The 25,354-nt window shown below is 44.7% G+C and overlaps 1 protein-coding gene across 2 annotated transcripts; it reads right to left on the bottom strand.

The window, feature by feature from the left end:
• Window positions 1-564: 564 nt before the first annotated feature.
• On the bottom strand, window positions 565-25,280 carry LOC121567473 (bleomycin hydrolase-like). Of its 2 annotated transcripts, none has more exons than XM_041877537.1 (12): window positions 25,173-25,280; window positions 19,779-19,976; window positions 18,515-18,624; window positions 17,926-18,067; window positions 17,170-17,258; window positions 16,782-16,874; window positions 5,932-6,087; window positions 5,424-5,582; window positions 5,218-5,285; window positions 4,971-5,088; window positions 4,552-4,624; window positions 565-876 (listed from the first exon to the last, which is right to left on the bottom strand). In XM_041877537.1, the coding sequence occupies exons 1-12, from the start codon at window positions 25,180-25,182 to the stop codon at window positions 725-727; spliced, it is 1,368 nt and encodes a 455-aa protein (XP_041733471.1). In that variant the 5' UTR covers window positions 25,183-25,280; the 3' UTR covers window positions 565-724. The 2 variants fall into 2 exon arrangements, with proteins under 2 accessions (XP_041733471.1, XP_041733472.1); XM_041877538.1 differs by having other exon boundaries at window positions 4,552-4,621.
• Window positions 25,281-25,354: the final 74 nt, after the last annotated feature.

The raw sequence follows: 25,354 nt of genomic DNA, 5'->3' as shown, positions 1-25,354 counted from the left end.
TCTGACTGAACCTGTCATAGACGTGCTGTTATGCTCCCCTGGATGCTGATGTGCTGAACTGGCACTTCCCCTTCTCAGAGGGGCTGTCAGTGGATGATAACTCACCGGATTGGACCATGGCGGGGGGTCAGAGGGTGGGCAACTGGTACACTGCTTCCTGACAGCCCTGCCTAACTCTCTCTCACACACACCTCACTCTAGCCTAGCCGCTCTGGGTTGACCTCTGACCTAGGGAAGCTAGCAGAGAGGAAGGGATGGTATTATGCTGGGGATGGTATTATCCTAGCCTCATACAGCTAGGACTGGTTGTGTGGATGTGTGTCTCCTGGTGAAGGACTGGGATGGAATACTTACGTAGGACGTGACCCTCAATCAGCCCTAACAAAGAGATGGTACATACAGACCTTTTAACAACCCCAGAGCATTCTACAACCCACAGAATGTTTATGAAGCCAGAGGACACCCCCAAAAAACCTGAATTGCAAAAAACTCCACTGGTGCCTGGTGGCAGAGAGAAGCACAAGAGGTCATGGACAAAACAAAATGGCCGAAAGAAGACGTGTGTTTTTCCAGTAAAAAAACGAACTTTTATTATTTGTCTAGAGAACAGGCTGTGGTGGGTGGAAGTCTATGGAGGGGTAAAACCAGAGAGATGGGGCAGAGTCAAACAGACCAAGGCTGAGACCGGGTGGGTGGGATGGGGTGGCACCCTCTGATTCCATAGTTACAAGGCCAAGGCTCCCATTGGGTCCCAGGCAGGAAGGACGATGGGCTCCTTCTGCATTACTTCCAGCACCTCGGGGGCCAGGTACTTCTTGTCCACGACCACCTCGTACACGTATTCAGAGAACCATTCGTCGGTCATGATTAGGTAACCTGCACACACACATGGAGATACATTGGGTTAATTCATACAGTTAAAGGTTAAAAAAGACCTGATGAAGGTGTATTGAGATTGTTGGTATAAGATCCACTCAATCTGTAGAGCGTCAAGATCACCTATGCACTGCTGGAGTTCCTTTTCATGAATCATTAGTCTTGAATAACATCCATCTCTAAGACCAGTCAGTCTGAAATTCATTAGCTAACAGCAGTACCAGTGACTCACTCTGTACTTCAGTGGACTGCCCTATACTGAAAGCAATGAGTGTGAGTGTTCTAAAGTGAGAGACCTGATAAGAGGGGCGTCCGTCAGCACCCCTGGCCTCAGACCTATTGTTCCACAGGGAGAGGAGGGAAGGACGGACCTCCACTCGGTTTGTCTCTGTCGCACACAACACCTGGGTTCAAATACTATTTCAAATCTTTCGAATGCACGGCTAGGACTGTTTTGCTTTAGCCTGCATGGAGTGCCAGGTGGGCTGGGTTTGCACTTCTGGGACTTTTCTATTGGTTCCATTGCACCAGGCAAGCCAAGCTTAAGTATTTGAAATGATGTCAAATAGTATTTGAACCCAGGTCTGTCCCACACTTCCTGTTCTGACCTCGCACACCCCAGCCCGATAAATCTCCAGATTGCAAGGGAGGGACTGACCGACACACAGAATTTGATTCATTAACACAGCATTAGACTCTTATCTCCCTCACTAACTTTAAGCATCAGTTGTCAGAGCAGCTTACCGATCACTGCACCTGTACACAGCCCATCTGTAATTAGCCCACCCAACTACCTCATCCCCATATTGTTATTTATTTTGCTCATTTGCACCCCAGTATCTCTATTTGCACATCATCTTCTGCACATCTATCACTCCAGTGTTAATACTAAATTGTAATTATTTTGCACTATGGCCTATTTATTGCCTTACCTCCATAACTTACTACATTTGCACACACTGTATATAGATTTTCTATTGTGTTATTGACTGTACGTTTTGTTTATCCCATATGTAACTCTGTGTTGTTGTTGTTTTTATCACACTGCTTTGTTTTATCTTGGCCGGGTCGCAGTTGTAAATGACAACTTGTTCTCAACTGGCTTACCTGGTTAAATAAAGGTGAAATAAAATTAATTAAAAAAATTAGGCCACTTTATCCTCCCCCCAAAAACAGATTAAAGAATGTCTCGAATGCCACTTCCTCCTGCTCTAATACATTTTCATAACAAGCCCAGAAACACAACCTTCAGTGTACATGATCCCACTCACAGACCTTGGCCCTGAGAACACGTACAGACACACAGGCCAAGGACAGAGAGGACGTCAAATCATAAAGAATAGTATATAAACACTTGATATGAAGAGATTAGGCTGACGAGAGCAGGATGCGTAATGACAATAGAGGCATTCCTCATACATTGTTCTAATTTATCTACAAGAGCAATAGGCCCGTCTGAACAAACTGACAACCCAGACTACAGACAGGAACAGAACAGCTCCAATCTGTCCACGTCGCGATAGGAGGAGACTTGGGATTTGAGCAGGCACGGGCGGGTTCATTTGGGCACGTAGAAAACATTTTCCAACGAATTTTTAAGTCCAGGTAGTCCATTCCTGTTTCAGACTGTTTTCTTCCGTTTGGTGCCTAATGAACACAACCCTGTGGTTATGCAGGGTTGTGTAACGTCAGAGCTGGGGACCAGACCAGATTATATGACCGCTGTTTGATTTTCTTCTCATCTCTGGACCCGGGCAGTGTGTTCAGAGCGGTCCCCCGCTGAAAAGTTCAGTTATCGATGACGTCACGGGGACCTCGGAAAACGTGCCTGAGCTCAAAACAATACCCCCGGTTCTGTGTGTTATTCATTCTGTGTTCATTCTGCGTGTTCTTCCTTTCCAGTTTCCAGGAAAGATGTGTGCGTGTCGGGTGGCGGTTTCGTATAGCGTCATTATTTGTCTTAACGGGACTGCAGATGTGTCTTACGCCGTCTTACAGGGAGAGCTGTGGATGGAGTTTATTCAGATGAACTGTTCTGCTTTAGATAGAATAGTACAGCTGAAATGTCCTGAGCAACACAGGTCACAGACTGCTAAAGAGAGCACTGTCTGCACCACATACTGTTTCCATCATCTCCTTAGTTCGCGAAAACGAGACAATTATTTTCAAAACCTATCTGCGATGACATCACCATCCTACATGTAATAGCAGATTGTAATAGCAGATATAAGAGTGTGTCCATAGTCTGCCCGGTAACGTGATACGTTAACAAGGGAATTGCAATAGCCAGTACAAATATTGTTTCTCACTATACCGAAGTAGTTGTAAAAGGGGTCGTGTAGAATCCGAGAGGTGCGTTGAGAAGGGCACCTCTAGCCTATAAACAGTCTGTCACAATGAAATATCACGTCAGATTGGCCCACATTTCCCATATTTGTATAATAAAATTGGGTAAAAGTACAAATAGTGCACTCTGAGGCCATAATAATCCATCTTGAGAAAAGCTCTGGCATTTGAAAGGTTTGAGCAGTTTGAACCAGGCACCACGGTGTTAACCTAATTAGGTGGGATCCCCTTGGGGGAAACAAAATATTACAGGAAATTGGAGAGATGTTAACCCTCGAAAATGTTCTCCATCCATCGTGGCGTTGACAAGTCCTCCCTCCCTGTCACCGCCTCCAGCTGTCCAACAAACAGTGCTCACCGCCACAACCGCCGCCGTCCTCCACACCGTTTGTTTTCAATAACTTTATTAATACATCCGAGGGAAAAGAGAGCGGATTTGAAGGCTTTCTCCTATCTGCATAGATGTTTATGGAATGGAATATGAGTGAAATACAGTTGATTTGAGGAAGCTTTGGTGGTAGGTTTTTTTTTTATATTCTCAATATGCAGATGATATGAAGTCATTGACCAGAAAGTGGGACTATTCCCAAATAATTTGCACTGGAATGTAGAGCACAGGGTGCGTAGGGATGGAGAGAGAAGAGAGAGGGGGGAAAGAGTGAGAGAGAGACAGAGGGGGGAGAGAGAAAGAGAGAGGTGGGAATGGTGGATAATTACGTCTCTTGATTTAAAAGCCATACAGTCCCAACAGAGATGGGTTCAGTATTTGTTTCCTTTCAAAGGTTTTAGCGGCGCTTGATGGAAGAAAAATACTATTTGAACCCAGGCCTGTAGTCTGACAGTGCCTGAGTCTGACACAGAGGAAGTCTGGAGGCGGAAACAAAATGGCGTACTGTTGTGTTGTGAGAGGGACAAAGGGCAGTTGTCAGAGATGGGGAAACAGCCCTGTTATTGTGCTTTCTCTCCCTCCAGGGTTCATAGCCTTAACAGACAAAGCTACGGTAGGGGGCCAGACATGAGAGAATGCTGCAAAACTAACCCCAAACCAAAACCAACCCTCCACACCAGAAGTCAATTCTGATTTCATAACAAATTATTTTAGCTAATCCTACTTTAAATTCAATCGACCCGACAGGAAATCCAACTGTCCCTATGATTGTACACTGAGCCCTGTGGTGTGAGAGAGGGAAGAGAGAAGAGGAGGGGTCTGCGCTTCACATAGCTTGGCTCAGGCAGACCTAGAGTGGCTCTCATGTTGCGAGAGGCAGACAGCTTGGTGAGAACGGGCCCTCTCCTCATCCTCTGACCTCTGGCTGACTCAGCTCTCACCTTTATTCCCACGGTCGTCACCCCAGGAGTTCTCCACCCTCCACTTCTCATAACCTCCATCCTTTTCATCCTGCTAGAGAGAGAGAAGAGGGAGAGAGATAAAGAGAGAGACAGAGAACATGGTGGGAGTATATACAGCAATTATACAGTATGTTCATCAATAAGAGAGGAGTGCGTGATTCCCAGTGGGGTGCAGGTCAGAACTGGTAACTCCTATGTTGTGTAACTGTCCAGCTGTTTTGAGGGGAAGGAGGAGACAGCTGGGGTCACTTACAGGGGGGAAATTGACAGCCATTTTAAAACCTGCAGCCGATTTAAAAAACTGTAAACACACACTGGATGCCTTTGGTACAGAGTCACTGGGAAACACTCAAATGCGGTGCGTATGTACAGTGTGTGTGTGTACGTATGTGTGCTACCTTGTCGGTGACAGCAGTGAGGATCATGGCGTGGGTCATGAGGGAATCTCCGAAGATCAGTCTATCTGCCTTGGACAGGTTCTTTACTGACACCCCAAACACCAACTCATGGTTGAACCTGAGAGAGGGGGGGAACACAGGTAGGGACAGGATGAGATCTCTCTGTCTCTCACACACACAGATCTGACTGATAGTGAGTTATACATGTGATGTTGACGCATTTATGCCTCTCTCTCATAATACTCACACATTCATGTCATTGATGCCCAGTTTGCCATGGAAATGCTTGCCCACGTCACAACCGAACCACACAGCCTACGAGAGAGAGAGAGAAAGGGAGAGAAACATGTTATAGGTAGTCTCCCTGCATACTCACTCAGTTCTCAAACGTAGACATTGTCTAACTTCCCAGACACACTCATGCTCACACGCACACACCCCCACACACAGTACCTCTCCCTCTTTGATGGAGTCTGCGGCTGCCTTTTTGAGTAGTTGGATGGGCTGGTTGTTATACAGGGTGTTGTGTCCGCCCACCATGTTGCCCAGGAACTCAACGCTATACAACTTCTCGTAGGGGTTCTGAGGCCGTGGGTCATTCACCAGGCAGATCTGTGGTGGTAGGTGGGAGGGAGACCAGAGGTTAGACTCAGCTCATCAACAAACACAGGGAGAGAGGGTATTAATATAGAGAGGTTTTAATTTCTGACCCCAATCCTTGGTCTAATATGGACTAACTGGGCCCCGGTGCTTTTCCTGGGTCGCAAACTTCAGAAAACTTCCAACGTTTCCAGGATCTTTAGGAATGTTTCAGGAATTTTGCAACCCCAGGAAAAACTCATGGCCCTAATAATTATGACCTCTTGTAATAATGAATTATGATCAACACTGGTCTGCATGACACAAAGCCTATATTGACATTTCATTCAAATAAATAAATAAAGCTAGGTAAAAAGTTGACCTTGTCCTGGATGTTGTAGAGGGGCTTGACCAGCTCCTTGTAGAACTGCTGAGGGGACAGGGGGCCCATGCGGTGGAAGTTCTTGTCCTTGTCTCTGTACTCCCAACTAACGGAGTCAGGAGGGCTGCCCAGACACACACTGGCCACCCGGAAGACCTGTACACACGCGCATACACACGAAAAAACACGTATGTTAGTCATGCATTAACACTATAAGACACAGAGAAAGCACATTGATATCTATCACATAGTCTCTATGTAAAAGTGCCATTGTAAAACTCAAACTCTCGACCAAAAAGAGCTTAACAGTAGTGTGAGGAGGATATCCGCCCTGCCAAAGCCCAATCCCTCTTACTCTCTCAGCCTGGCTGTAGCGCTCTCTCTTCCTGTACTTCTGGGTTCTGACTGTGTTCCCCTGGTGTTCCTCTGGCCTCTACCAGTCTGTTTTGACAGGGTTCTCAGAATAAGCCTTCCTTAAACTGATACCGCGATCTCAGGAATTTCCTTCTAAAAATACATACAGTGTATACCAGTCCTATCAAAGCATATTATTTAAGCGGGTGTTTTGGTGGTTTGAGAACACCCTGCATTGTCGGTCTTTGATAACCCTGCGTCGGGGGGGTCAATCACAAACAGGCTTAAAATGTGTGCACCAACTCCCAAACTGGCACGTACCCGTAGGTAGTCTGACCGCTAGTATGCGAGCACACATACGCAATACACACAGACACGTCTATATTTACGAGGACTTCCCATTGACTCCAACTATTTTCATTTACTTTCGGCAAAAAGTCCAGACAAATTAAACTCCTCATAGGGTGAAAATAGAGCTGGGGAATTATTTTTGGCCCCGGAGCTCTTCACCAAAGCAGAGACACTCAGGGGCCGTTGCTGCTGCACTTTCCACTGTGTCAACTACTTCAACTACTAATGGCATTCCTGTGTTCAGGTTGATAGTAGTCAACAATTCCCACATAGGCCCTTGTTGTAAATTAAGAATTTGAAATCTTACTGACTCAACTGGTTAAGTAAAAGGTTAAATAAATATAACTATTTTCAAAAAGACAGCACACCCAGCCACATTCCCAGACCCTCACAGTAACCCTCACCTTTTCCCACACCCTGACAAGACAGCGCCTTGAAGACTCTGTTTTTTGTCTTCACAGTCCCTTTGCCCCACGGCGCAGACTAAATGCCAACGGTGCCCATCCCTGCCCTGTATTTAACCAGCACGGGCCCCAGATGCCCCGAACACACAAACAGGCCCCTTTGCCCCCGTGCTCACGGCCCCTGTCCCACCTCACATCCCTCTCTCCTCCTTGGCCGTTTAAATAAACGCCTGTCCCGTCCAAACACAACAGAGCATCCATGTAGACCCGGTGAAACGAGGCTATGCTCTTCACAAAACAATGAGCCAGAGCTCCACTGACGTCAGCAGGCTGCAACAGCACAGCCCTCAGTGAGTCAATATTGAAACACCTGCCTCCAAAACAGACAGACAGAGGAAGATGAGCACGAGACACTGGGTGGGCTGGGCACGTCTCCATTAGAGTCATGTATATAGCACTACCGCCAAGATACTTGGTACTGTCTCTTCTGTCCTGTACCTGCTAAAATGTTGATTATGAGTAGCCTTGTTCCATTGTATTCCTTCACTATGTTTACCCACAGTTAATTTCTCAGCACTAGTACAGTCCTCCTCAGTACTAGGCTACCTAATCTCTTACAGATATCCAACCAATCCTGTTGGCGCTCTCCCTTCCTCCCTCCCTCCCTCTCAGGACACAGACAGCCATCCATCAGCGTGGACAAGCAGGCTGACAGGACCATGTGTGGAGAGCAGGCGGGCCACCCTCCATCCCTCCCTGCCTGCCTGCCACCCTACCCTGGCCCTTCGACTGAGGACAGACATACTGGGTTGAGAATGGAGGGGGAGAGGGGCGATTTACGACTGCTGGACCATGCTGGACACCGTGTTTGACCAGTGTCTTTAGAGACTGCTTGCTTTCTTTTTAATGTCTGTGTCACTGTCTGTATATCTTCTGACATACACTGCATAGCTCCTCTCCCTCCCTCCCCCTCCAAAACACTGCTTCAGCGGATGGGTGGAGCTGGTGAAAGAACGCAAAACGCAACAGCAAGAAACCCACGGCTGCCGTCTGTCGGAGGCTGGCTGCTGTGGGTTTGTAAGGTTTTTGTGTGGTTTCTGAGCTCAGACAGGCATCTTCAAGGCCACCCGGCTCCTGATTTTCTGCTCGGCCAGGTTTGAATTAGGGCCTTATCTGAGATGGCGGCTGAGAACCCCTGTTATTGACAGGAAGCATGACCCGTGTTTGTAGGGGGAAATTGCACCGCCTGCACCAGAGGACAGTCCTACAATAGCCTTGGATAAACATTAAACACATGTTGTAATAAGAAAGTGTCCATCTTCATAAAGACCGACCCAGACGGTAACATGGGACTGATTAACAGTAGTCTAAGACCTGGCTCTTGTCTTCAAAGGTTTTGCAACGGAAAGCGAAAAGGAGTGTTTCTTAGTTTAAGGTACACGATAATCCCTTCCTGCCCATTTTCTTCCGTTTGGTGCCTAATGAACACGGCCCTGTACTAAAAATCGACAGAAAAGCCCCGCAACCCCATTTCATTTGAACAGTCTCAGTATGGATAGATTAAGGAAGCGCCTCTCGATCCACAGCTAGCCACCCCAGCCTCCTGTGGGACAACGCAGACCATATTCCTGTGTCACGTGACACGGATGAAGCGCAGGTGTGGGTAACAAGGCCTGTAATTGGCCGTGGCACCCGGAGAGGCTGCGTGTCTCAGCGGATCATGCTAGCCTTTGAGTGTACCTACGTAGCATGTGTTTGCATGCTTGGCAGTAAACACTGGAGAACCTACAGCACGACAGCCAGTTAGCATCAATGCTACAGCAACACACACGCTCCATCCTTTCCTCCTCGGCTCACGCATGCCTGTTTGTTTGTTGATTTACCTCCCGTTGCCCAAACAGAGGGAAATCACCTCTTGTTAGGAGAGAAATAAACAAATGAACACGACAACAGCACGCCACACTATAATACCTTCTGCTGGTAACTGTGAAGGGTGGACCCTGCCACGGCCCGTATTCACACAAAGCGTCTCAGAGTTGGAGTGCTGATCTAGGATCAGTTATTCTTTTGAATCACAACAAATAAAAAGGGGTGACCTGATTCTAGAGACCAGCACTCCAACTCCAGAACGCTGCTTTCGAGTCAAAGGCCTGGGACACAGAGTTGAAAATTTAGCCTAGATGAAACTGTAAGCAAATGACCCGTACGAGAGAGCAGCTGGGGTAGAAAAAATTGACTGGGGTTGATTGAGACTTTCTGGCTTTGTAAACAGACAACACATGGGGTCATTACAGATTGTAACAATGTTGTTAGATTAAGAAATATGAGCTTATGAAGTGTGGCAGGCAGCTTTTCAGTGCTGGCAAACAAGCCCACACAATAACACAAACCCACCCACAGCGACCTGCTGCTACAGCCTGCGCTGGGCCAACACACTGTCTGCGTCCCAAACGGCACCCTGTTCCCTTTATAGTGCACTACGTTTGATCAGAGACCCCAATTGGGCCTTGTCAAAAGTAGTGGACTACATAGGGAAAATAGTCCATTGAGACGTAGCCACTATATAGGGAATAGAGTCCATTGAGACGTAGCCACTATATAGGGAATAGAGTCCATTGAGACTTAGCCACTATATATCATTGAGACGTAGCCACTATATAGGGAATAGAGTCCATTGAGACAGCCACTATATAAGGAATAGAGTCCATTGAGACGTAGCCACTATATAGGGAATAGAGTCCATTGAGACGTAGCCACTATATAGGGAATAGAGTCCATTGAGACGTAGCCACTATATAGGGAATAGAGTCCATTGAGACGTAGCCACTATATAGGGAATAGAGTCCATTGAGACTTAGCCACTATATAGGGAATAGAGTCCATTGAGACGTAGCCACTATATAGGGAATAGAGTCCATTGAGACGTAGCCACTATATAGGGAATAGAGTCCATTGAGACGTAGCCACTATATAAGGAATAGAGTCCATTGAGACGTAGCCACTATATAGGGAATAGAGTCCATTGAGACGTAGCCACTATATAGGGAATAGAGTCCATTGAGACGTAGCCACTATATAAGGAATAGAGTCCATTGAGACGTAGCCACTATATAGGGAATAGAGTCCATTGAGACGTAGCCACTATATAGGGAATAGAGTCCATTGAGACGTAGCCACTATATAGGGAATAGAGTCCATTGAGACTTAGCCACTATATAGGGAATAGAGTCCATTGAGACTTAGCCACTATATAGGGAATAGAGTCCATTGAGACGTACATTTACATTTTAGTCATTTAGCAGACGCTCTTATCCAGAGCGACTTACAGTTAGTGAGTGCATACATGTGTTATTTTTTTTTTATATATTTTTTTCTCTTCATACGGGCGAACCCACATCCCTGCCGGCCAAACCCTCCCCTACCTTGGACGACGCTGGACCAATTGTGCGCCGCCCATGGGTCTCCCGGTCGCGGCCAGCTGCGACAGAGCCTGGACTCGAACCAGGATCTCTAGTGGCACAGCTAACACTGCGATACAGTGTCTTAGACCACTGCGCCACTCCGGAGTTGTAGCCACTATATAGGGAATAGAGTCCATTGAGACGTAGCCACTATATAGGGAATAGAGTCCATTGAGACTTAGCCACTATATAGGGAATAGAGTCCATTGAGACTTAGCCACTATATAGGGAATAGAGTCCATTGAGACTTAGCCACTATATAGGGAATAGAGTCCATTGAGACAGCCACTACATAGGGAAGAGTCCATTGAGACGTAGCCACTATATAGGGAATAGAGTTCATTGAGACTTAGTCACTATATAGGGAATAGAGTCCATTGAGACGTAGCCACTATATAGGGAATAGAGTCCATTGAGACGTAGCCACTATATAGGGAATATAGTCCATTGAGACGTAGCCACTATATAGGGAATAGAGTCCATTGAGACGTAGCCACTATATAGGGAATAGAGTCCATTGAGACGTAGCCACTATATAGGGAATAGAGTCCATTGAGACGTAGCCACTATATAGGGAATATAGTCCATTGAGACGTAGCCACTATATAGGAATAGAGTCCATTGAGACGTAGCCACTATATAGGGAATAGAGTCCATTGAGACGTAGCCACTATATAGGGAATAGAGTCCATTGAGACGTAGCCACTATATAGGGAATAGAGTCCATTGAGACGTAGCCACTATATAGGGAATAGAGTCCATTGAGACTTAGCCACTATATAGGGAATAGAGTCCATTGAGACGTAGCCACTATATAAGGAATAGAGTCCATTGAGACGTAGCCACTATATAGGGAATAGAGTCCATTGAGACTTGGCCACTATATAGGGAATAGAGTCCATTGAGACGTAGCCACTATATAAGGAATAGAGTCCATTGAGACGTAGCCACTATATAGGGAATAGAGTCCATTGAGACGTAGCCACTACATAGGGAATAGAGTCCATTGAGACTTAGCCACTATATAGGGAATAGAGTCCATTGAGACGTACATTTACATTTTAGTCATTTAGCAGACACTCTTATCCAGAGCGACTTACAGTTAGTGAGTGCATACATGTGTTATTTTTTTTTATATATTTTTTTCTTCATACGGGCGAACCCACATCCCTGCCGGCCAAACCCTCCCCTACCTTGGACGACGCTGGACCAATTGTGCGCCGCCCATGGGTCTCCCGGTCGCGGCCGGCTGCGACAGAGCCTGGACTCGAACCAGGATCTCTAGTGGCACAGCTAACACTGCGATACAGTGTCTTAGACCACTGCGCCACTCCGGAGTTGTAGCCACTATATAGGGAATAGAGTCCATTGAGACGTAGCCACTACATAGGGAATATAGTCCATTGAGACAGCCACTACATAGGGAATAGAGTCCATTGAGACGTAGCCACTATATAGGGAATAGAGTCCATTGAGACAGCCACTATATAGGGAATAGAGTCCATTGAGACGTAGCCACTATATAGGGAATATAGTCCATTGAGACAGCCACTACATAGGGAATAGAGTCCATTGAGACAGCCACTACATAGGGAAGAGTCCATTGAGACGTAGCCACTATATAGGGAATAGAGTCCATTGAGACGTAGCCACTATATAGGGAATAGAGTCCATTGAGACTTAGTCACTATATAGGGAATAGAGTTTTATTTTATTTTATTTTATTTCACCTTTATTTAACCAGGTAAGCCAGTTGAGAACAGGTTCTCATTTACAACTGCAACCTGGCCAAGATAAAGCAAAGTAGTGCAATAAAAACAACACAGAGTTACATATGGGGTAAAAAAACATAAAGTCAGAAATACAACAGAAAATATATATACAGTGTGTGCAAATGTAGCAAGTTATGGAGGTAAGGCAATAAATAGGCTATAGTGCAGAATAATTACAATAGTATTAACACTGGAATGCTAGATGTGCAAGAGATTATGTGCAAATAGAGATACTGGGGTGCAAAAAGAGCAAAATAAATAACAATATAGGGATGAGGTAGTTGGGTGGGCTAATTTCAGATGGGCTGTGTACAGGTGCAGTGATCGGTAAGGTGCTCTGACAACTGATGCTTAAAGTTATTGAGGGAGATAAGAGTCTCCAGCTTCAGAGATTTTTGCAATCGTTCCAGTCATTGGCAGCAGAGAACTGGAAGGAATGGCGTCCAAAGGAGGTGTTGGCTTTGGGAATGACCAGTGAGATATACCTGCTGGAGCGCAGACTACGGGTGGGTGCTGCTATGGTGACCAATGAGCTAAGATAAGGCGGGATTTGCCTAGCAGTGATTTATAGATGGCCTGGAGCCAGTGGGTTTGACTGACGAACATGTAGTGAGGACCAGCCAACAAGAGCGTACAGGTCACAGTGGTGGGTAGTGTATGGGGCTTTGGAGACAAAACGGATGGCACTGTGATAGACTACATCCAATTTGCTGAGTAGAGTGTTGGAGGCCATTTTGTAAATGACATCGCCGAAGTCAAGGATCGGTAGGATAGTCAGTTTTACGAGGGCATGTTTGGCAGCATGAGTGAAGGAGGCTTTGTTGCGAAATAGGAAGCCGATTCTAGATTTAACTTTGGATTGGAGATTCTTTATGTGAGTCTGGAAGTAGAGTCCATTGAGACGTAGCCACTATATAGGGAATAGAGTCCATTGAGACGTAGCCACTATATAGGGAATAGAGTCCATTGAGACGTAGCCACTATATAGGGAATAGAGTCCATTGAGACGTAGCCACTATATAGGGAATAGAGTCCATTGAGACGTAGCCACTATATAGGGAATAGAGTCCATTGAGACGTAGCCACTATATAGGAATAGAGTCCATTGAGACGTAGCCACTATATAGGGAATAGAGTCCATTGAGACGTAGCCACTATATAGGGAATAGAGTCCATTGAGACGTAGCCACTATATAGGGAATAGAGTCCATTGAGACGTAGCCACTATATAGGGAATAGAGTCCATTGAGACGTAGCCACTATATAGGAATAGAGTCCATTGAGACGTAGCCACTATATAGGGAATAGAGTCCATTGAGACGTAGCCACTATATAGGGAATAGAGTCCATTGAGACGTAGCCACTATATAGGGAATAGAGTCCATTGAGACTTAGTCACTATATAGGGAATAGAGTCCATTGAGACTTAGTCACTATATAGGGAATAGAGTCCATTGAGACGTAGCCACTATATAGGGAATAGAGTCCATTGAGACGTAGCCACTATATAGGGAATAGAGTCCATTTAGACTTAGCCACTCTAAACGTACACGTAGCATGTCTGTCAACTCACTGTCCAATCAATTACTCTTTACGATCTACAAACACAGCACTTATATTGGACACAGTCATACGTGCCTGAAGGAGAATTTCTACTCAGAATGTCCGGCGCCCAAATGGGCACGTTTTATACATTAGAAGCAGCAAAGGACTGTTTATGATTCATTCTGCATGACGCAATGCAACATGTACCGGACAGAATGAGTGCCGCAGAGAGGATGTGAGGAACGTGTGTGTGTGTGTGTGTGTGTGTGTGTGTGTGTGTGTGCGCGTGTGGTCGCGTGCTAGCAGTCAGACTACCTACGTGTGAGGTGGTGTGTGTGCCTGTACATGTATCTGTGTGTGTGCTTGTAAACGTCTCCCTGTGTTTGTGCGCTCCTGCACGCCTGTTACAGTGTACATGTCTGTGTGTGCTTCTGCAGACACCAGGACATTAAAGGGAGACGCCAGGTCTTTGAAGCTGGTGTGTAGCATGGTGGTACGTGGTGCAGCCTGGTCTCTCTGGCTCTCAGACCTGTTATGTGGAGTCTGGACGGGGAGAGAGTGATGCTCTCCATCCCCCCGTCACACTCCTCACACAGGGAGTGTGCACAACGTCAGACCCTCCCCCCCTAAAGTAGGCCTGACATCCCCGTGCTTAATGAGGGCCGAGTCTGGGAGCTTTGATCAGCTATGACTCACACACACCAACTCTAAATGTAACCAAATACACACACCAACTCTAAATGTAAACACAGACACACACACACCAACTCTAAATGTAACGACACACACACCAACTCTAAATGTAACCACAGACACACACCAACTCTAAATGTAACGACACACACACACACACACACACGAACTCTAAATGTAAACACACACAAACTCTAAATGTAACCACAGACACACAAACACCACTTCTGAATATAAACACATGCCACTTCTAAGCATACATACAAACCCACACACACACACACACCACTTCTAAACATACGTAAAAACCCACACATTTGCAAGCACACACCAACACACACACAAACCCACAACCTCTCATACTTGATGTTTACATGGTTTACGTGTGCAGTCTGAACCCAGAACACTGCAAGGTGTCACTGGTCTATAGAAGAGAGGTAAGACATATGCAACACTCGGAGAAGGACTATAATACTCTATAATTGAACATGACATGTTTCAAATGACCTAGGATGCGTCCCAAATGGCACCCTATTCCCTATATAGTGCACTATAAAGGGAACAGTGTGCCATTTGGGACGCAACCCTACTGTGTCAACACATTTTGAGTGACGAGCACACAGAGAAGTTAATTACTGAAAAAGGACCCGACTAACTGATCACATCTGACAGTGTATTCTAGCCTAATTAATTATGGCTAATTTGTTGGCTCGCTAGCTAGTAGCTAATCTAAATCACGGCACAACAGTGATGTTTCAAAGATGCCAAGCATAAATAGAAGCCCGGAAGCGCAGTCAATGCACCCTTCTCCGTCCAGAGGCCCACGGGACGGGAGGAGAGGTACTGGTTACACCCCTCACCCTGCTGGTCCAACATCCCCCCATCTCTCTCTTCACACTCCCCCTGGCTGCCAGAGCTGTGTTACACAAAACAAACTACTACCAGGTGGACAAACAAACCCCTCTCTTGTTCATAGGAGAAGTGCAACGAGGGAGAACTGGAAGTGTTGCACAATCAGAACGTACTGTAGCTAGCGTAGGGCATCCAGAGCAGCAAGGCTAGTAGTCTGTTTAAACAAGCAGTCGGGCATATACAGCAAAACCGCTCCACACAAAAGCTACATCCTTTATGTAATGTTCTCTCTCTGGCTGTGTGATATTGACTGACTGGCCTCACACACCTCCATTCTCCAAGGCTCCTCTGTCTTAAGTGGTACTGGGAATGTTGCAACATTATGACGTTTTTCTCTCACAGTGAAATTGCCTTACGCCATTCAATGTCAGGAGCGTTGCGATAAAGATCTTGTTTATGGAACATTCTGTCATCAGGTCTGTGAGGCGTGTGTGAGTGCGAGTGTGTGTGTGCATGTGGACACACACGCATGTGGACAGACACACACTCTCTTTGCTGCCAGAAGTATAGAATCACAAGCTGTCACCAGTGGATTATAAACAGTATGAACCATATATCACTACAGCCATTGTTGCTAAATGTGTAAGAGTTGGGTTACGCAATGTTATGTAGCGCTGGGAGGGGCTTGTGATTATGTCCTTATTCATTACTACCGATAAAGCACTTTAACAAAAGAAACATCGCTATTTGGGCATTTATAGCAGTTTCTTTTCTAAGCCCACTTATGTCAAACATCCTGATTTAAGGTAGAAACAAATTAGGGGGATTATTTAAGGGGGAATTTAGCTACAACAAATTCCAACAGCAGTGGTATCTAGCAATTAGGCCTAGATATCTATCTGAACAGAGGAGGGTGTCTATCCACTGTCTGACTGTTACGAGATTTGATAGAGGAATCAGTGGTGTGGTGAAAGTCAATACAATATCAAGTCAACAATATTAGATGGGGAAGTGTACTATTCACGCACACAACTTTGTAATCAACCTGTAGCCTTCTGTGTACTGCTACAACAGGCGACAGATAGATTTGAATTGAATGGCCAATATCAAATCTGAAAACAAATACTGCCTAATAATACCTGGAGCCGTAATCGTTATTGTCCTTGCCTACCCAAGACCTGCCGTGTTAAATACATACAGGCGTGCTACAGCATGTGTCCTATTCCTTCCCTGGATGGAGCAAAGATCTATGTGCTGTTATGCAGCCCCCTCCTCTGGACAAACTGATGCAGCGCTACAACATTATTGAAGTGCTGAGGAAAACGGTGTGTGGTGTGTGGTGTGTGTGTGTGTGTGTGTGTATGTTGTGCGCTGTGTTTGGAGTGAGTCGTATGTGTCTTTCTCTAACATGCACTTACCTCCTCAATCATGGTGTCCATTGCGTCAGACAGCTCGGCTTTAGTGGATTCACTGGCCACCATGTTCCGCAGTCTTAGACAGTATTCTCTCAGCTGAAAGCCAGCGAACATTGACATGACATACTACACAGCTATCTTTATTACCTAATGACATTGTGGAGCATGTTGGGTTAGGGTTAGTTATCTGGGTCTTCTATAAGAAACGACACCAAAATAAAGGTGGCTTCTATGCTCTTTCCGTGGTGTTTCACTGCGCTAAGTAGAGTGTATATGCTTGTATTGCCTTGTCTTGGTATGAAAACAGGAGGACTAGGTTTTGATATTGTATTTCTACACAAGACATAATTATGAATCAGAATGTTGTAAAGATGTAAGTGAATAAACCTACCTTGTGATTGAGGATGTCATTCATTCTCCGTGAGGCCTCGGAGCTGTGAGACTCTGGGAAGCATTTCTTTGGGATAACTCCGTACTTTTCTGATGACCGGGAAAGGTAATAAAATATATATGCCATTTAGCAGACGCTTTTCTCCAAAAGCGACTTACTGTCATGCATGCATACATTTTTCGTATGGTAGGCCCTAGCTGGAATCGAACCCACGACCCTGGCGTTGCAAGCGCCATGCTCTACCAACTGAGCCACAGAGGACCATAACTTTAAGGCTTTGCCGATTGGCTCTGGTCAAATGTAATGCACTATATAGGGAATAGGATGCTATTTGGGATGCAAACTTAATCTAAACCACAAACCTGACTCATTAAAACAGTGAAAGGGTATGAGCAAGCACATTACGTAAAGTGACACATATACCATATAGTTACATAGAATGTCTAATTACAAGGAATTACACAGTAACTACAATAGTAACTCATTAGAAACAGAATCTAGACAGTTCTAGTATAACTTTGCTTATTTTCTGCAGTAAACCGCCACCGCCGAGTAGTTACAGTCCAGTTACTAAGGTAGTAACACGGTGCGTCCCTAAAGGGCACCCTATTCCCTACATATGACCCCTGGTCAAACGCAGTACATGTTAAAGGGAATAGGGTGCCCTTTGGGACGCAGCCATGACATAATGACATAGCATAATGCAAGCGTTGCAGCAACACTCCCCTGATCGGGTAATAACAGGTGTCAACTGACCAATGAGGTTGACCAGCATATCCCACTGGCCACCGTCGTTGGTGGGATTGGAGAGAAGGAACTGGACCAGTCTGCCGTCTACAGGCTCCTTCCTCTGGGCTGTCTCCACACAGGCCTGCAGGAAGTAGTAGCACCGCTCCACCTGGAGGGAGGGAGGGAGGGAGGGAGGGAGGGAGGGAGGGAGGGAGGGAGGGAGGGAGGGAGGGAGGGAGGGAGGGAGGGAAGGATGGAGAGGGAGGGAGGGAGGGAGGGAGGGAGGGAGGGAGGGAGGGAGGGAGGGAGGGAGGGAGGGAGGGCAGAAAAGGGACATGATGGAGAGAGGAGACGAGAGAGAGAGATTTAGATAGAGAGAGAGAGAGAGAGAGTCACGGTGACGTCCAATCGGTACAACATTGTCCAGTGTACAGAGAGCCACACACAAAGGGGGTTTAAGGCAGACAATGAGTCTAATAGTACCAGAGATACACACTGCCAAACACACCAACACTGTTCACACCCCACCCCTGAAATGTAAACAAACACTTTGTATATACTAGCGTTGCTAAATATATAAATGAGATTTTAATAAGACAAACAAATGTGGTCTTACCTTGTCCCAGAAGAAGAGGTAGGACTGACTGAACTCAAACTCCTCGATATTGAACTTTTTCATGAAGGGAAGGCGCATGACGTTGAGGCACGAGAAGATCCAACATCTCCCTGAAACCCACAATCAGCGCAGACGAGTATGGAACTGTGCATATGGAGCAACTGTGTAGGCCTACGTGTTTCAATGGCTGCTTCCCAAATGGCACCCTATCGCCTATTCATAGACACAAAGTTAGGCCTCTGATTTTGTGTAATGACTGTAACATGTCATTACAGAAATCAGACAAAACGTTGCATCAAAAACGCAGCAATGAGAGCAGTGTGTTTGGGAATCCCAGCCTAAAACCCCAAACAGCAAGCAATGCAGAAGCACGGTGGCTAGGAAAAACTCCCTAGAAAGGCAGGAACCTTGGAAGAAACCTAGAGAGGAACCAGGCTCTGAGGGGTGGCCAGTCCTCTTCTGGCTGTGCCGGGTGGAGATTATAAAAGTACATGGCCATTTAAGGCCAGATTGTTCTTCAAGATGTTCAAACGTTCATAGTTGACTAGCAGGGTCAAACAATAATCAGTGGTTGTAGAGGGTGCAACAGGTCAGTACCTCAGGTCAGTTGGCTTTTCATAGCTGAGCATTCAGAGGTCGAGACAGCAGGTGCGGTAGAGAGGGAGAGTCGAAAACAGCAGGTCTGGGACAGTGGGTAGTGCACTATATAGGGTAGAGCACTATATTTCCCTATATAGTGCACCATTAAGACTAATGGGGATCCTAATCAATCAAATCAAAAAAAAATGTACTGCCGCCTATAAGGCTCTGGTCAAATGTAGTGCACCATGTAGGAAATAGGCTGCCATTTGGGAAGCAGCCACCACATCTCTGCATCAGGTACGTAGACCTATTTCGTTAATTTTAGTTTGGAAGCACCCTCTAACACTACTGTGCAGTCTTTGTACATGGCCAGGCCTCTGAATTAGCTGCAGATGCTGGGTGTCAAATATATTGGCACCCTTGAATAAAACACAATTTCTTCACAGAATAATTGTTGAAATTGAAAAACTTTGTGTTTAAACATGTATTTGTTTGATTTACAGCTGCACAGGACAAATTTTTTTATTCTAAACTGAAATTGAGATTTTTCACTTCAAAGTCAAAAATGGCCTGGACTAAATTATCTGTAATTTAGGTGGCTACAGAACATTCTGCTCCATTGCACTCCATTGTAAAGTGCAAGGGTGCCAATACATTTGACCGTATCTGTAAGTAAGTGTACCTGAGTTTTTCTGGTTGGTGATAGGCTTGCCCTCTGTGGGTATGGAATGCTGAAATATGTGCACGGTGTCCTGGACTGTCTGCCTATGCAGACACACCTCCAGCGGGTCGATGCACGTGGACACGTTCTGGGCCAGCAGGTACCTGGGCTCCGCCCGCAAACGCTTCACAAAGGAGGCAATCTTCTCCTGACTCAGACCTGAGTAGGACAAGAGAGAGGTCATGATTTTTAAGGAGACAGGGACAGGGTTAGCCTGGTTACCAGTCTTTTTATGCTCTCTTGCCAACTTCGTAATGGAATTCTCATGCCAAACATTGTTCAGCGTGACAAGGAGTTGGCAAGAGCGCAGAAACAGATCTGGGACCAGGCTTAGACAGGGTGTATTAGGAATGGAAACAGTCTGGATGAAACAAAGTGGTGAAAAGCTGTAATATAAGGAGGATGTTATTTGTGTTTGACCTGGCAAAGTGGCAATGGGTTCCTAATTGCAGCGGGACAGGACTAATAAAGTTGTACTGTATTGAATTGTCAAGAAAGGGAGCATTCAAATAATGCCTTGCCCCGCCCTCGTCCACTCCACACCGGACGATGTGGTACAAAACAGCAGGACTTCAAGTTCGGTTTCAAATTCAAATATGTTCACATCCTATTTTGACAGAAATTATCAATTTTGCCTTCAGAAAGTATTGATACCCCTTGACTTATTCCACATTTTGATGCGTTACGGTCTGAATTCAAAACGGATTACATAAATGTTTTTCCTCACCCATCTACACACAATACCTCATAATGACGAAGTGAAAACATGTTTTAGACATTTTTGCAAATGTATTGAAAATTGAATAAGTACTCACACCCCTAAATCAATACTTTGTAGAAGCACCTTTGGCAGTAATTACAGCTGTGAGTATTTCTGGGTAAGTCTCTAAGAGCTTTCAAGAACTGGATTGTGCAACATTTACCCATTATTGTTTTCAAAATTCTTCAAGCTCTGTCAAATTGGTTGTTGATCATTGCTAGACAATCGTCTTCAGGTCTTGTCATAGATTTTCAAGTAGATTTAAGTCAAAACTGTAACTCGGCCACTTGGAACATTCAATGTGTTCCAGGGCTGACCCCATTTAGTCGACTGGTCGATTGTTTGGTCGATAGGCTGTTGGTGGACCAAGATTTCTTTAGCCGAGCAGAAGCAAAAAAATATAATGTATCATGGTGTACAAGACACCTGTCTAATTGGCACATGTCTGAGTGGACTAATCCATTGTTGAGGCCATGGGAATGGCACAGTCTATCACTCTAAGACGTGCTACTGAAATTGTATATGGTTATATTACGTAAGAACAATGGTGCAACACTAATACATTTTTATTTTATTTTATAACAAATGTGCTTTGTCCCACGTTGGATAGCGGTCGCTGTCCGCGGTACTGAAACATCAGTGAGCTGTTGAATTGGCTCCTTTTCCTGGACCATGTTGCTATGTGCATAATAGCAAAGTTAACCAGCATATTGGTGTTGAGAACAATGCGGCGGAGGCAGCAGCGGAGTTAGGAGACGAGAAAACAGCCCTTGCCTTAATTGTCTAAGAAAAGTGAGGAGAGAGGAAACTGACTTAATTAGGTCTATAATCAATAGACTAACTGTTAGATGTGCCTGGCTTTATAAATTAACCATACAGTGAGGGAAAAAAGTATTTGATCCCCTGCTGATTTTGTACGTTTGCCCACTGACAAAGAAATGATCAGTCTATAATTTTAATGGTAGGTTTATTTGAACAGTGAGAGACAGAATAACAACAACAAAAATCCAGAAAAACGCATGTCAAAAATGTTATAAATTGATTTGCATTTTAATATTACTTTTATTTGTCGGAGACAGCCCTACTGTGTTCTTGGTAAGCAACTCCAGTGTAGATTTGGCCTTGTGTTTTAGGTTATTGTCCTCCTGAAAGTTAAATGAATCTCCCAGTGTTTGGTGGAAAGCAGACTGAACCAGGTTTTCCTCTAGGATTTTGCCTGTGCTTAGCTCTATTCCTTTTATTTTTTATCCTGAAAATCTCCCTACTCCTTAACGATTACAAGCATACCCATAACATAATGCAGCCACTACCATGCTTGAAAATATGGAGAGTGGTACTGGATTTACCCCAAACAGAACATTCTGTATTCAGGACAAAAAGTGAATTGATTTGCCACATTTTTTGCAGTATTAAGTTAGTGCCTTGTTACAAACAGGATGCATGTTCTGGAATCTTTTTATTCTGTACAGGCTTCCTTTTTTCCACTCTGTCAATTAGGTTAGTATTGTGGAGTAACTACAATGTTGTTAATCCATCCTTAGTTTTCTCCTATCACAGCCATTAAACTCTGTAACTGTTTTAAAGTCACCATTGGCCTCATGGTGAAATCCCTGAGTGTTTCCTTCCTCTCTGGCAACTGAGTTAGTAAGGACGCCTGTATCTTTGTAGTGACTGGGTGTATTGATACACCATCCAAAGTGTAATTACTAAACTGTGTGCGGGCGCGCAGCTCCCCCGGGACTGCCTCGCAAAAAATATATCAGCCTGCACAGAGAAGCACGAGATTGAACTTCACTCAACTTTCTAGAGTTTTCCCCATTAGTTAACACTATCAAACATTTCCCTTTACCCGTTGGAATTGTGATCGAATCAATGCAATATTAGCCACTTTCAATGCAACATACCGAAACAAAACAAACTATGCAAGAGATTTTGTTGTAGGCAGAACGCATCTGAGTGGGATTCTATTGCATTGACAGGCACAACTCAGGACCGTACTCTACACAGACCGGTGCGCCATAACCAATTAGAGCTGCAGTAGGCCTATATGCAAATTAACCATTGCAATATATAGATCTGTGCCATTCACTTTGAACTGGACTGTGTTTACAGCATGAGCGGTCATGAGTAGATGCACTTGTTTTGAGATCAAAGTGAGAGCTACATGTATCCACGTGTGCACATTTGTTCATATCCTTCGCTAGTTAGTGAGTTATTAGACCAGTTATAGATAATTCGTAGTCAGCAATGGGGGAGTGATTGCTCCTACAAGAGCACAAAACGTGTGCATTTCTAGCCAACTTTATAAAGTGAGTCAAGAGCTTTTTTTTCCTCTTAAAGGGGCAGTGTTGTATTTTGAGACAGGCTTGAATAAGCTAAGTAGCCAATAGGCAGAGGGTAGTATAATTTGTCTGATTCTCTGTAATAAGTGGTTTCTTGCATCAAACAACAACATTTTCAGTCACCTACTTGTCTGAAGGACAACTGGATACACAGGTTAATGTCAATCCATGCATGTTTTTTTTCAAAAGTCTCAAGGAATGTAGGCCTACATTGAACACATCACATTAGCTGCTACTGTAGGCTGAATGATAGAACTGCTATTTCCATGTTAAAATGTTATAGGATGCATTTTCTCCATTGTTTTTGATGGTAGGTCACTCTGGTAGGCCCACATTTTGATCAAATAGCCACAGTTACCTACTTGACCACTGTTAAAACTAACTTAAAGTGGGTACAGCCTCAGTGTTCACAGTAAACACGTGCCGGAAGTTGCACAGAATTTTCACTATGTTCAAGTTTGCGCTCAACAGACCTGAAATTTGCTCAGTGCCTAAAAAATTTAGGGAACATTGGTGTAGGCCAGTGACAGAAATATATATATTTAATCCATTTTAAATTCAGGCTGTAACACAACAAAATGTGGAAAAAGTAAAGGGGTGTGAAAACTTTTTGAAGGCACTGTATTGTATATGCGAAACTAGAACTATCTGTTGTAGAAGTACACTGATAAAATAATACTGGTGTGTCATTCCATAAAATACTGCACAGCAATTAAACACTGAGAAGAACATTGCTTAATCATGCATACTGCCTGACTCAAGCCCTATTGGTTCTGGTCTGTTAGGTTATTTTCCATTGACAGAAAAGTTTAAATACATGGCCATTCCTGGGTGTATTCATTAGTCCACACCGTAGTAAAGCGTAGCAAACAGTTTGCAATGAAAATTAGCGTTCTTTATTGGACAAATTGAGGTAGGTCCCTCCCTGTTTCGGCTGTTTGCTTCATAGTGAATACATCCCAGATCTACAGGGATTGACAAACTCACATGCCTCAATACTCTTCACCACACTGTCAACTTGCTACAGTAAATGGATAATAGAGACCCTATTATGAAGATACTGATTTAATCAGTGTACATAACCAAGAGGGGTGTGTCGCCATACAAACGCAGGGATAGGCTGAGAGACCATTCTAATGCAGCCTCCACAGAATGGAAAAGCATGAATGGGAATGACTGTCAGTGTCACTTTAGTTTTGTCTGGAAAGGTGCCAAAATGGTGTCTAGAGTGACTTGCAACTTTACATATGAGTTGTTATATAGCTTTTATGACTGACTTAGCATCTTTCCTGGTCTTTGGGTGCAAGTCTTTCAGAGGTCAACAAGGTACCAAATCGCATCACACCATAAGATCAAAGTCTATCACTATAAACCTGTTGTCACATAGTGTCAAACATCCTTCCCTGTCTAGTAGCCTAATGTTTTATGGTGCCAGGGGAGGGCATATCCTGACAGCTTAGCTTAGTATTAGGTTGGTCGTGCACTGCCTGCTTGTTGACAAACACTGCTTCCCACTTTGTCTCACTTTATTCCCACATTATTAAAGGGGCGGCAGGTAGCCTAGCGATTAAGAGCTTAAGGTCGCTGGTTCGAATCCCGAGCGGGCAAGGTGGCAAAAGCTGCCGTTCTGCCCTTGAGCAAGGCAGTTAAGCCCCAACAACAACTGCTCCCCGGGCGCCGATGACCTGGACGTCGATTAAGGCAGCCTCCCGCACCTCTCTGATTCAGAGGGGTTGGGTTAAATCCACTTTCCCTTTATTGACTAGCACTGGCTAATGCTCACCTAAAAAGTTGGTTAGATAGCTAGCAAGTTGAGCTGCCTTCTATGTTAACTGACTGACTGGCTAACTAACACAGTTAGCTGCCAAGCCGATAGTTGACTAACGTTACATTGAGTTAGCAAACGTTAGCTAGCTAGTTAGTTACTAGAAACCATCAACTTTTCTGGCACTGACATCTGGGAAGCAAGCTAGCTAACATTTTCTGTCATCTCATTATCAAAGTGAAAATACACATAAGAAAGCTGGCTGGTTGGCTATGCTATGTTAGCTAAGCTATGTTACCTAACTTAGCTAACTGGCTAGCTAATGGTATATCTGAAAAGTGACATAAAGCTAGCCGGCTAACGTTAGCTCGCTTGCTAGCCATTAGCCAGGAACGCAAATTGAGTCCACATGCTTTGTCTTATTTCATTCATTGTCACTTGTATAAAGTGACAATGAATGAAATAAGACAAAGTAACACATGACATACCAGTCTCCATGTTTCCGAAGAGGGTTAGCAAGTGTTTCTAAATGTCTTTAAAAGTCACCGGCTCTTTGTTTATCTCATTCGCCGACAGTCAGTCAGTCCAATCAGAGTTCCGACCGGAAACAGGAAACATAATTGTTACAATGTAGCCCCGATCATCAGATTCATTATAGTTGAAGCTCTAT

The sequence above is a fragment of the Coregonus clupeaformis genome, chromosome 6 (assembly GCF_020615455.1).
Source record: "Coregonus clupeaformis isolate EN_2021a chromosome 6, ASM2061545v1, whole genome shotgun sequence".
In the NCBI taxonomy this organism is placed as follows: Eukaryota; Metazoa; Chordata; class Actinopteri; order Salmoniformes; family Salmonidae; genus Coregonus; species Coregonus clupeaformis.
Note: the sequence above shows the minus strand (reverse complement) of the source record. Positions and strands in the feature narration are given on the sequence as shown.